The sequence below is a fragment of the Branchiostoma lanceolatum genome, chromosome 2 (assembly GCF_035083965.1).
Source record: "Branchiostoma lanceolatum isolate klBraLanc5 chromosome 2, klBraLanc5.hap2, whole genome shotgun sequence".
In the NCBI taxonomy this organism is placed as follows: domain Eukaryota; kingdom Metazoa; phylum Chordata; class Leptocardii; order Amphioxiformes; family Branchiostomatidae; genus Branchiostoma; species Branchiostoma lanceolatum.
The window spans coordinates 8694618-8707555 of NC_089723.1; the positions used below are offsets into that span (position 1 = coordinate 8694618).

General features: G+C 42.3%; 1 protein-coding gene across 1 annotated transcript in view; it reads right to left on the reverse strand.

The window, feature by feature from the left end:
* Positions 1–12938, reverse strand: part of LOC136426805 (focadhesin-like) — a 52771-nt gene that overhangs the window by 9933 nt on the left and 29900 nt on the right. Inside the window, exons 26-36 of the mRNA XM_066415528.1 lie at positions 11735–11845; positions 10529–10670; positions 9348–9467; positions 8223–8345; positions 7561–7638; positions 6635–6809; positions 5922–6002; positions 5194–5319; positions 1761–1876; positions 967–1308; positions 262–448 (exon numbers count right to left, since the gene is read on the reverse strand). Coding sequence (XP_066271625.1) covers positions 262–448; positions 967–1308; positions 1761–1876; positions 5194–5319; positions 5922–6002; positions 6635–6809; positions 7561–7638; positions 8223–8345; positions 9348–9467; positions 10529–10670; positions 11735–11845 — 1601 coding nt within the window. The remainder of the gene's footprint in view (positions 1–261; positions 449–966; positions 1309–1760; positions 1877–5193; positions 5320–5921; positions 6003–6634; positions 6810–7560; positions 7639–8222; positions 8346–9347; positions 9468–10528; positions 10671–11734; positions 11846–12938) is intronic.

Here is a 12938-nt window from a genome sequence, read left to right on the forward strand (position 1 = left end):
TTTCTACGTTTTGACTGAGGTCAGGTCTGGGCTATGGTATCAGTCTATTAAATTTTACACAAGGCGCGTGAAAGTAAAAGATCACCATGTAGATTATTTTTGTGCCGCTTTTGAGCACTTCTGATAAGAAATCTGCACACAAATGTGGTAAACAGTGGCATTAAATGTCAATTTCATAAAGATTACAGCAACTAGAATATTTCCAGTTTTCAAGCCTCATAAAGAGCTCTGGATGCCTTTAAATGAAAAAAAAAGACCCACCTGTGTGTTGACTTTTAAACCGAGTGCACTGATAGAAGCTTTTGGTAAGGTGTTGTATCACCTCATCTCCCTCTATCTCCTCTATGGTCTCTATAGCCACATTAATGCAGGCGATGTACCATGCCATAGGCACATGGCCATGAGACACCAAGTGACCTCGCAGATAGCAAGACTTCAGAAGATCAGCCTGAAAGAAATAATGTTTTTCTAATCATACATACTTCTAAGTGGTTAAAACCACTGTACCATGCCTGCCAGGTACTGTAAATTCATTTAATAATTGCGGTTGGTAATTTTAGTGGTTGAGCAGAATGGTACATGTAGTTCACTGCATTTAATTTTAACAGTGGGAACAAAAATCACTGTCTCTGATGTTCCTAATCAAATAAATGCGATTATGAAATTCCAGCGGTTGACTAGTGATTGTTTAAGTAGCTGAAATTAACTTACGTTAACAAGTCAAGAATTACAGTCTGTAAGCAGGAAACTTTGTATGTTACTAGGGAGCCATTCTACAAGACTTAGTGCAGAAGTGACAACAACACTTTTGAGCTGCTAATAGCATGTTGACTCAGTTAAATGTTGTTTAACGTTACAGCTCTAAAACCACATGTGATACTAGATTCCTATGATTGCAGTATCCTTTTCAAAGGCACAGTACATCTCTAGATCTGCAAGCTATAAGGATTTTCCCTTGGAACGTACCTGACCATGTGCTTGAGTGATCTTGTCTGCCAGATCCTCTGGCAGTTCAGAAAGACACTCACTGGTGGTGGACAGCACTTCATGGGTACCACTTCTGAGACTTATCTCTTCGCACACCTTCTCTACTGTGTGGTAGAGGAGCTGGGTTGCCATTTGTGGTGGGTCTGGCACTTTTAGTGCAGCCAGAAGACCATTGGTCACTGACTGGCACAGGATTGGGTCTGGTTCCTCCACTAGAAATGTCTGCAAGGCACAGTCTTCCAAGAAGGCCTTGAATTTGGCAGCAGTCACACTTTTCATGATGGTAGGGAGTGAAGAATAGAGTGTGGACTGGCAATGCACCTGTTTGGGCAAAAATAACATTGCTAGGTTTCCTATGAACAAATCAGCAGCTTGACTGTATAACAGAACCACAATTCCTTTGCTGACTGCAGATTTGGGGCCATCCATTTAAAAGATATAGCAGCTTGTCTTTCACCCAGTTGCAGATAGGTCGGATGCCTGTAAAGCTGGTGTGTCATGCCAAAGAGACTGTTTTAGTAGCCATATATGCATACAGATCCTCAATAACAAAAGGATTGATCATGGGAGTAGACAGGTTTCTAAAAAAATTGGTACAGATTTTTAGTTATGAAAGTATGATACATTCAGCTTTATTTTTGTACTTTTCAATCAACTTTCTTATGTCTTTTAGTTGTCATCCTCCTGAGAAACATAGTTTTTGTCTAATTACTATTTGCCTCTTCTATCTATCTCTAAGACAACATGTAGACTAAGACAACATGCAGACTAACCTCCAGGCTACTAAACAAAGGTTGTGAGACCCACGAGGCCAGGAGCAGTGCTGCACTGGGTGTAGCTGAGGCCTGGGACACCACCAGCTTCAGGCACAGGATCTGGATGTCTGTCCCTGTAGTCAACATCCACAACATTAAACATATTAGCTGAGGCCTGGGACACCACCAGCTTCAGGCACAGGATCTGGATGTCTGTCCCTGTAGTCAACATCCACAACATTAAACATATTAGCTGAGGCCTGGGACACCACCAGCTTCAGGCACAGGATCTGGATGTCTGTCCCTGTAGTCAACATCCACAACATGAAACATACATGTATTAGCTGAGGCCTGGGACACCACCAGCCTCAGGCACAGGATCTGGATGTCTGTCCCTGTAGTCAACATCCACAACATGAAACATATTAGCTGAGGCCTGGGACACCACCAGCTTCAGGCACAGGATCTGGATATCTGTCCCTGTAGTCAACATCCACAACATTAAACATATTAGCTGAGGCCTGGGACACCACCAGCTTCAGGCACAGGATCTGGATGTCTGTCCCTGTAGTCAACATCCACAACATTAAACATATTAGCTGAGGCCTGGGACACCACCAGCTTCAGGCACTGGATCTGGATGTCTGTCCCTGTAGTCAACATCCACAACATTAAACATATTAGCTGAGGCCTGGGACACCACCAGCTTCAGGCACAGGATCTGGATATCTGTCCCTGTAGTCAACATCCACAACATTAAACATACATGTATTAGCTGAGGCCTGGGACACCACCAGCTTCAGGCACAGGGTCTGGATGTCTGTCCCTGTAGTCAACATCCACAACATGAAACATACATGTATTAGCTGAGGCCTGGGACACCACCAGCTTCAGGCACAGGGTCTGGATGTCTGTCCCTGTAGTCAACATCCACAACATTAAACATATTAGCTGAGGCCTGGGACACCACCAGCTTCAGGCACAGGATCTGGATGTCTGTCCCTGTAGTCAACATCCACAACATTAAACATATTAGCTGAGGCCTGGGACACCACCAGCTTCAGGCACAGGATCTGGATGTCTGTCCCTGTAGTCAACATCCACAACATGAAACATATTAGCTGAGGCCTGGGACACCACCAGCTTCAGGCACAGGGTCTGGATGTCTGTCCCTGTAGTCAACATCCACAACATTAAACATATCAGCTGAGGCCTGGGACACCACCAGCTTCAGGCACAGGATCTGGATGTCTGTCCCTGTAGTCAACATCCACAACATTAAACATATTAGCTGAGGCCTGGGACACCACCAGCTTCAGGCACAGGATCTGGATGTCTGTCCCTGTAGTCAACATCCACAACATTAAACATATCAGCTGAGGCCTGGGACACCACCAGCTTCAGGCACAGGATCTGGATATCTGTCCCTGTAGTCAACATCCACAACATTAAACATATTAGCTGAGGCCTGGGACACCACCAGCTTCAGGCACAGGATCTGGATGTCTGTCCCTGTAGTCAACATCCACAACATTAAACATATTAGCTGAGGCCTGGGACACCACCAGCCTCAGGCACAGGATCTGGATATCTGTCCCTGTAGTCAACATCCACAACATTAAACATACATGTATTAGCTGAGGCCTGGGACACCACCAGCTTCAGGCACAGGGTCTGGATGTCTGTCCCTGTAGTCAACATCCACAACATGAAACATACATGTATTAGCTGAGGCCTGGGACACCACCAGCTTCAGGCACAGGGTCTGGATGTCTGTCCCTGTAGTCAACATCCACAACATTAAACATATCAGCTGAGGCCTGGGACACCACCAGCTTCAGGCACAGGATCTGGATATCTGTCCCTGTAGTCAACATCCACAACATTAAACATACATGTATTAGCTGAGGCCTGGGACACCACCAGCTTCAGGCACAGGGTCTGGATGTCTGTCCCTGTAGTCAACATCCACAACATGAAACATACATGTATTAGCTGAGGCCTGGGACACCACCAGCTTCAGGCACAGGGTCTGGATGTCTGTCCCTGTAGTCAACATCCACAACATTAAACATATTAGCTGAGGCCTGGGACACCACCAGCTTCAGGCACAGGATCTGGATGTCTGTCCCTGTAGTCAACATCCACAACATTAAACATATTAGCTGAGGCCTGGGACACCACCAGCTTCAGGCACAGGATCTGGATATCTGTCCCTGTAGTCAACATCCACAACATTAAACATATTAGCTGAGGCCTGGGACACCACCAGCCTCAGGCACAGGATCTGGATGTCTGTCCCTGTAGTCAACATCCACAACATTTAACATATTAGCTGAGGCCTGGGACACCACCAGCTTCAGGCACAGGATCTGGATGTCTGTCCCTGTAGTCAACATCCACAACATTAAACATATTAGCTGAGGCCTGGGACACCACTAGCTTCAGGCACAGGATCTGGATATCTGTCCCTGTAGTCAACATCCACAACATTAAACATATTAGCTGAGGCCTGGGACACCACCAGCCTCAGGCACAGGATCTGGATGTCTGTCCCTGTAGTCAACATCCACAACATTAAACATATTAGCTGAGGCCTGGGACACCACCAGCTTCAGGCACAGGATCTGGATGTCTGTCCCTGTAGTCAACATCCACAATCATAGTAAATACAATGAGCTAAACCTGTGATTCTGTTTATTCACCTGTCACTGAGGTAGAATTTCAGGATGAAATCTTTCATGGCCTTTAAAATGTCAAATGACCATGTTTGGAGACTGTTACATGTGTTAAAGTATGATAACTGTGAAGCATGTAAGATGTACATGTAAATATGCGCCAGAAGTGGAGAAAAGTTGGTGTCCTCGAACAAAATATTGTAACAGCCACAATTCTAATGAACGAATCCAATATTCAAATTTGCAACAGCAGCGCACTCGGTGCACTCGAAATACATTCTAAATATTCTAGGGAAGCCCAGGCATGTGATACAAGATACATATAGAATACAACACGGGGTATTCCGTATCACCCTCGGTCCCAGCCCGACCGCGGGTCGGATCGCCCGACGGCCGTAGGCCGGAGGGCGATCCGACCCGCGGGTGGGCTGGGACCGAGGGTGATGCGGAATACAACGTGTTGTATTTTATTTATGTCATACCTTGGCCATACCCACCCGAGAAAACACACATTTCAATGCGGAATGCGCCAGAAGCTGTTGGAGTTTTGTGTCCTCGAACAAGAAACTGTAGCAACATTGATTCCAATCTCCGAATCCGGTATTCAAATTTCCGACGGCCGCGCAACCGACGCGTTCGAAATGCGTTCGAAATATTCTATGGAAGCCTGTGTGATAACCCTCCCGAACTATTCCGTTTTCATGTGTTATCCTTGCTTCTTTTGGGGATATTCATGACACTATGAGGAATGACAATGTTGAAGTGGGACATACCAAAAGACAGCCTCATGAGGGGTGCCAGGATAGCTGCCCAGTTGACAGGTGGGAAGGTTGCACCAGCAGCTGACAGCAGGGCCTCGAGAGACGCCTTCACATAAGGAGGGGGGATAGCTTCTGGGCCTGGGGAGATGTGAGAGTATAATGTAACTCTTGTAACAAACATCAATGCATAGTTCAGTCACTGGCAAAAGATAGGGGACACTATGCTTTTTCAGTCACTGGCAAAAGATAGTGGATGCTATCTGAAACATCTGACCATTAATCCAGTTGCTCGAGTGACTTTCCTTCTTTTCTTTCTTTATTAGGATCCACAATTAGCTTATAGCTACTCTTTCTGTGGTCCATTCAAAAACATGACTGGACAAAACTACATGACACACAAATGATAAAAGAATTTTTTTGTATTGTGTATCTCAACACCTGGATGTCTAACCTTCATTGACAGAACAATGCACAATGGATGTGTAAAAACAGAGCAAACAAAATGTACTACTGCCAATTCTAAGTCTACTCTATACATTTTACCCAAGATATCTTACATTTCTGTCTATCCTAAACCAAAGGGATATAAGAGGATACCATGCAACTGTTAAGTATTGTTTGATTCACGTTGAAATTTTCTACATTGCCTCCAAACATCAATTTAAATCATGCAAGCACATGTTTTCTCTTTTTACTTACTAAATAAGAAACAAAATATTGCAATATATACTTCTACATACCTCGTCTTCCTGCTTCAATAATGAAGTCTACCGTAGGCCTCAGGACACTGGTCTCTGGTAGGTAGCTATAGTTGGATGGGACTGGAAAGGTGCAAAAGAGAACAACTAAAATATAAAACCTCCTAAGATTACACACAAGTGAGTTGCTCTGTAGTAGCCTGCTACCAGAAATGTTGTAAAAAATGATCAGCAGCAAATGTTACAGGTACTGGACAGTTTGTATATTTGCACAGAGCGACAGTTGCTTTTCATTTCTGACAATCAAAGTCTGTTAAAAGTGAAAGGAGATCTGAAGTATCCCTTTGTGCCTATTGAATCCATCTGTGTCTACAGCTTGATCCACTACATGTATGTACTAAAACACAACATTGCAGATCTATCAAGTATCACCAGAACTAACTGTAATGATAAACCCAGAATATCATAGTGTGGAACTCCTTGACACCAAGTACAGTAAAAGAATCCTCCCAAGCAGCTAGATATATAAAGGGTAGGAGAGAGTGTAATATAACCAGCTGCTGCAACATCGAGTGCCTGCAAAGCTTTTGTATTATACTGAAGGACAGTTATACTGGCTATACAGATACAGAGTACCACCACAGACTCACCACTGGACCTGCTGTGTGCCAAGGAGGTATAGCTGCCATCATGTGCCATCTGTTCACATGGTCATAAAAAGTAAATCAGATACAGATAAGGTATCCCAGACTCACCACTTGACCTGCTGTGAGCCATGGAGGTGGCTGCCATGTACAGGTACCCTAACATCCAGGCAGTGTTGCTCTGTACCCCGACGTTGGGGCAGTGCTGGACCAGCTGGTTCAACAGCTTCACCGTGTCGTTCAGCTGCAGCTGGACTTCTGAGGATTCTACCACTTCTTCTGTCATCTGTTCACATGGTCATCAAATATCATTGTAAGTCTTCCTAAATAAAACTAAAGCTATGAGACTTTTAAGTTCTAGTACTACAAGTGTCCCCCATCTTTTGCCTGAGATGCCATTATTATCAGCTTGACTGCAACCCAGTGGTTGCTGATCATATGAGCAGACAAACTAAACACAGGTCATGGCTCAAAATACTGGGTACATTGTGCACCTGTGTGCAATCAAAATTGGAACTGTGCACCTAATTGTTTTACTCTGGGTGCACCAGTGCACCTAGACATTTTGTAGGCTATAGGGCAAAGGTACTGTTACAGTAACTGTTGTACACTGTTATACAAAACATTCTTGAAATTCAAGTATCTGAAAAAGTAATATAACCTTTGTTGTCCTTTGTTTGATGCATCACTTGAAGTTAGCTATAGACAAACTTAGAAATGCTTTGCTGACATTCAGCTTTATTCTATGCGGTGTACCCAACATTCTTTCTGTGCACCTAATTCTTTTGGTTGGGTGCATCAGTGCACCTATTTCAAAAAAATTAATTTCGAGCCCTGCAGGTAAAGCTAGCTCAGGCTACACAACTCATGGAAAAAGGAAAGCTAGAACAGTATATCGACTATCCACAGAGCTTATACCTGGCACAAGATATTATTTAATTATTTGACAAATTGAATATACACAACCTTCCCTAGAAGAATGATAAAACAGTTAGCAATAGAAAAGAATAGAAAAACTAAACACAAAAAATATTCACCTGGATGAGAGCAGCTTCTGTTCCTGTGAGTGACACCAGTCCTGTTAGGGAGGCTAACTGCAGCAGTGTTGGGGAACTCTGAAGGATAAGATCATAAATCAGAGAATTACAATCCATTTGTCAAATACAGGATTCATTCTTACTTGGATCAATCTATCTTTTTGACTTGAATGAAGGTTACACATATTTCTATTTTCTACTTTTCAAAATCAATATAATATGCATACATGTAAAACAGTTACTGTACTTAACCAAAAGACAAAAAAATAACTGCATATAAAATTGACTAATATCAAAGCAACACCATTTCTTGATGCTGTTAGATGACATACACATAAGAAATAATTTGCAGTTTGACAATAATCACTGTTTCTTTCATTCCAAAGCATTGTCTAAAATGGTCAGAGAACTCTCTGGCATCTTACCCCCCCCCCCCAAATACTGTAGATGCAGAAATGTTTGCGGTTTTTGCAGTGAACTCTTCAGCACAAACTTAAGACCACCGCAAAACTTTTTGTCCCCTTATAGGTCTGTAGTGCTACTATTGTTTCAAAAGCGAACTTAAAACCACCGCGAACACTTCATTTTCTCCCTACCGCGAAATAAAAACACCTAAAATTCAATGCATTTACAGTATTTTACCAAAACATTATTCCCCTGACCTTTGCCCTGAGGATGCCAGTCCAGGTGCCATGTAGCTGGTTGGACAGATCAGTGGCCTGCACGTGTCCAGAGCTGGACAGGCCGTGACACAACATGCCCAGGGCCTGGGCTACAGGGCTGGACTGGAACAACATGTACACAGCAATTCACTAATGATCACTTTTTCAACAAGCTAGTATAGAAACACATTATCACACAGACTGACAATTTAAATATTAGACCATCTATGCCATACATAGATTTTAATTTTTTCCACATGCAATTCCTGAGTGGAACGTTCTGCCTGGCCCGGTCGTGTTGTCTCCCACAGTTGAGACTTTCCGGGGCTGGCTGGAGGCCTGCCCGCCTTACCCTGGGACCTCCCCCCCCTACTTTGCCCCTGATGGGGGTTATCTAGGGGTAGTTGAAGTTGAAGAAGTGTGAGCCAAACATTTTGGGGAACAAAGTCCTGATGTAAAATAAATGTATGACTGAGAGTTTGGCATGTTGGTACCTGCACATGATTTTTTGTACGATCATATATCAAACTTTCTACGACTGTAGATAACAGTGGATGATGAAGATATCAAACTTATCAGCATTTCAATTAGTGCTGCATACCGGTACTGTACCGTGAAAATCGATTAGGTACAGGTCCAAAATACCAGATCATGATGTACCGGTACTGTACCGATATAAATCAACACCAAGTCTATGCTTATTCTGTGACTGATCTCCTAAGCTCATAGCCTCATGCAACACCAAAAATGAACAGCATTACTAATATGCGACAGATCATTCAGGAGGGCCGGGAGTTTTGACAGCAAGGCCAAGGGAGTTTGGCGGTAGGAACCTAGTTATATTCTTTTGATAAAGATGCTGACAAACTGTAAACAACTTTTTAATGTTTCTGTTATTATTGAAGAGGTTCAGAGAAACACAATCATGTTAATTTTTCAAATTGTTCAGGTACAGGTACAGGTCCGTACCTGTACCTAAACCTCTGTACCGGTACCTGTACCTGTACCTGATGTTACGTTTAGGTACGCAGCACTTATTTCAATTGAGTAACGACATTTATGACAGTTGACACAGCTCAAAAAAGTAACAGTGTACAAGTAGAGTATAACAAAATTGTCACAAACCTGTGGATGTGCCTTGTACATTGTGACCAGCTTTGTCTGGAGAAAGTCAGCCTCCTCAGCTGACAGCACATTGGAGCTGAACGCTGACACAGCGGACAGGGATAGGGCCACAGGAAGGACCTGAGAGGAACATAAGATGGTACACTACCAAAAATCATTTTTCTTATCTTCCTTGTTTTTCCTTCTTCAAAGAAAATGTTTCTGTCTGTAAGTGTCAGCCAGAATGTTTTTCTGTATACAAGAATCCCTGTATTAAGCACAAAGAAGAATCCCTGTTTTAAGCACAAACAAGAATTGCATCTAAGAATTTTTTTCTTAAGTTAACTTAAACCAAGAAAGTTCAAGAAAATACTAGTAATTCTAGCAGAATCAAATTTTCTAGAAAAAATAACTTATGGGAGGAATCTATAAGAATACAAATTTGAGGAAACAAAAAACAAATCTTATATTAAGCCAGAGAAAGCAATTTTTTCTTATTTTTCTAGAAAATTCTTATTGGAAAACAGCATGCTAGAAATACTTTCTTGAACTTTCTTGATATAAGTTAACTTTAGAAAAAAATTCTTCGTGTAAGAATTGACATAGACCAGAGTTCCCAGAAGGTTTCTTGAATTTTCTTGTTTTTCCAAAATGTTTAAGAAAATTTTTCTCAACATAAGAAAACAACAAAAATAAGAAAGGATAAGAAAAAAGATTTTTGGTAGTGTATTCACTTGAAACTTCATCTTTGTTGGTAGAAGGCATTCTGAATAAAGTTGACCTGCCGAGCTCATTCTTTGATAAAGACTGGAGCTGATCAGTCGGAAATTTGGGTATTACTAAGTCCAATCTTTGTGTTAGTAATCATTTCAACTTTGATTCACAATTAACTAAGTAAACTGTATTCGCACTGTCTGTCACTTGTACAGTTTGGCTAGTTTCCAGCTTTTGAGTGACATTTCAAACATAACTTCTGAAGAATCTTATACATTGTTTGTATCTTTGTTCAATAGTCTAAGATTATTCATCGACAAGTTTCCAGCTTGTGCATGTTAATAAACCTGGTAGCAATTGCTAAAATCAGCTACATAGAACTAGTTTTCGGGGCTTTAAACCTCAGATGAACAAATAAGTCATAGGAACAACAACAACAACTGTTACAACTGTTACAGCAAGAACAAAAAACAGGAGTTTGACTTCACCTCCTTCAAGTCTCTGTTCTCAACAGTATCCAGCAGGGAGCACATCTTCTCAATGGTAGCTGTGGTGTGCACCCTGCTCTCTGTGGCACTCTGTCCAGACAGGGCTGAGAGAACAATCCCCAAACCTAACACACAGCCAGAGCTGGAACAAAACATATACATTAGTCTAACAAACACAATGGCAGGTACTAGACATTTTCTTTGGGTCAGGTAGATAACTCTAAGCTTGATATGCTTGATGAAGACAAAATATTTGCAGACATGTAGAAGACGGTGATACTGTAAATGCAGAAATGTTCGCGGTGGTTTTATGTTTACGGTTTTCGCGGTGACCGTTTCATTGCAAACTTAAAACCACCGTGAAAATTTTTGTCCAATACTGGAGCAGTGTGTGACTGTACTATAGTGCTGCCACAAACTTAAAACCTGGACCGCAAACACTCCATTTTTGCCTAAGCGCAAAACAAAAAAACACGCGAACTTAAATTTCACAGTAGTTTGCCTGGTAAAATTTCTTCACAAACGGTATCTTCATGAGTTAAAATGGTTGATTACTGTAACATAACCTTGCCTTATGCTCCTAACAGTGGTGACAGAAAAAAACTTAAATGCACATGATACTGTGAATTAATTTACCTGTACTTTAATTTTGTGGTGGTTTTACTTTGTTGCAGGAAGAAAAAGAATTCAAATTTGCCATTGCGACAATGTTCTGTAGTACAGTAGTCATAAAAAGGTGACATATTCAAGGTGTCATGAATTTGCAGTGGAGAGGTTACTGCAAAAAGTGCAAAAATAAAATACTAAGATTAAAGGTTATATTCCAGAGCATTTTATGATGCTTGAAACCTGAAAAAAAACTCCAATTTCTAATCATTCCTATACATAGTAAGTTTCAATAACACTAAACCATGATTACATATCGACATTAAAGGAGCAAAGATACAATGTCGTTGTGCCGTGAGAACTGATAGAATATCCAAGCCCTAATAGACTGATCCTGACTGTCCATCACAATTAACGGTTCGACCAATATGAGAGAGTGACTGCATGTCCGTCAAATATTTGCATTTTTATGTTTTCATTTTGCATTTCTACGTTTTGACGGAGCTGGGCGGGGCTATAGTATTGGTCTATTTACACTAGGTGCGTGAAACTAAAAGATCCCCATGTATACTCTGGGTGCCTTTAACAGTAGTATAGCACCTGTTTTCCAGGTCTGTGTTGAAGCACACATTCTCCAGCTGGTCCAGAGTCTTCATCAGCAGCAGGGCTCCCTCCCTGCCGGTGACATCGCTGAAGTGTTCCTCGTACAGCCTGTGTGGAGAAAAGAGACATCCAGGACTTTGGGATGAAGTGAAGACAGACACACTCAAGAGGAAGGTTTTCAATCTCCCTGTGATGCCCTATGGCAGCGAGACATGGGCACTGACCACCACTCAAATGGAAATGCTCAGGGTTGCACAGCGGAAGATGGAAAGGATCATGCTAGGCATAACACTCCGTGACAGAAGAAGAAACTCTTGGATCAGACTGAAGTTACAGACATTGTCACTGCTGTCAATACAGCAAAACACCGCTGGGCAGGACATATAACAAGGCTACAGGACAACAGGTGGATGCTAAGAATAACAGAATGGACACCAAGAGACTGAAAGAGACCAAGAGGCCGCCCCTAAATAAGATGGAGTGACAATCTAACTGTAAACAACTGGGCCCTACATGGCCAAGAACCGCTCGACAGAGGACAACTTGGAGTCGGACAAGGGAGTGGTTCCTCCAAAGGAGTGATGATACCAGGCAGCAGACTATGATGATGAAGACAGACATACAAGATTTGCCGTGGCCGACGAACGATCTTTCATCCAAACTCACATAAAAGGAAAGGAAAGTGATCTCGAACCAGTTTAGCTCGAATGAACTCAAAGAACAGATGAGCTAATCTTCTACTGGTCGTGACAGAGAAGACAGACGCTATATACACTGTACCAGGGAAATTCCCCTAGCTCCTTTCGACAAGCAGAATGAACAGTGGACCACGGCTTAATGTCCCGTCCTAAGGACTGCGACCCTTTCCAGTAGCGCGAGTGTCGGATGCCCGACCTAGCCGGGATCGAACCCGGGGCAAGGCCGCTAACCACTGTACTAAGCACGCTACTCCTCTCCTCCATACTCCTTTCGTCCAACTGTCCTGTCTTACCTATTGTTTGTCCCTTTTTATCTGTCCTGACTAAATATTAGATCCAGAATCTCCACCTGGTTTCTTTGACAGGTTAAAGTGTATAAGACACCAATGACTTCAAAATTAAAAGATTTCCTGAAATTACATGTAAACCATAATGATATTGTTTAATAACAGTTAGCAGTCTTAAGAATTCAGATGGTTTATCTAAGATTTGTAAACACATGG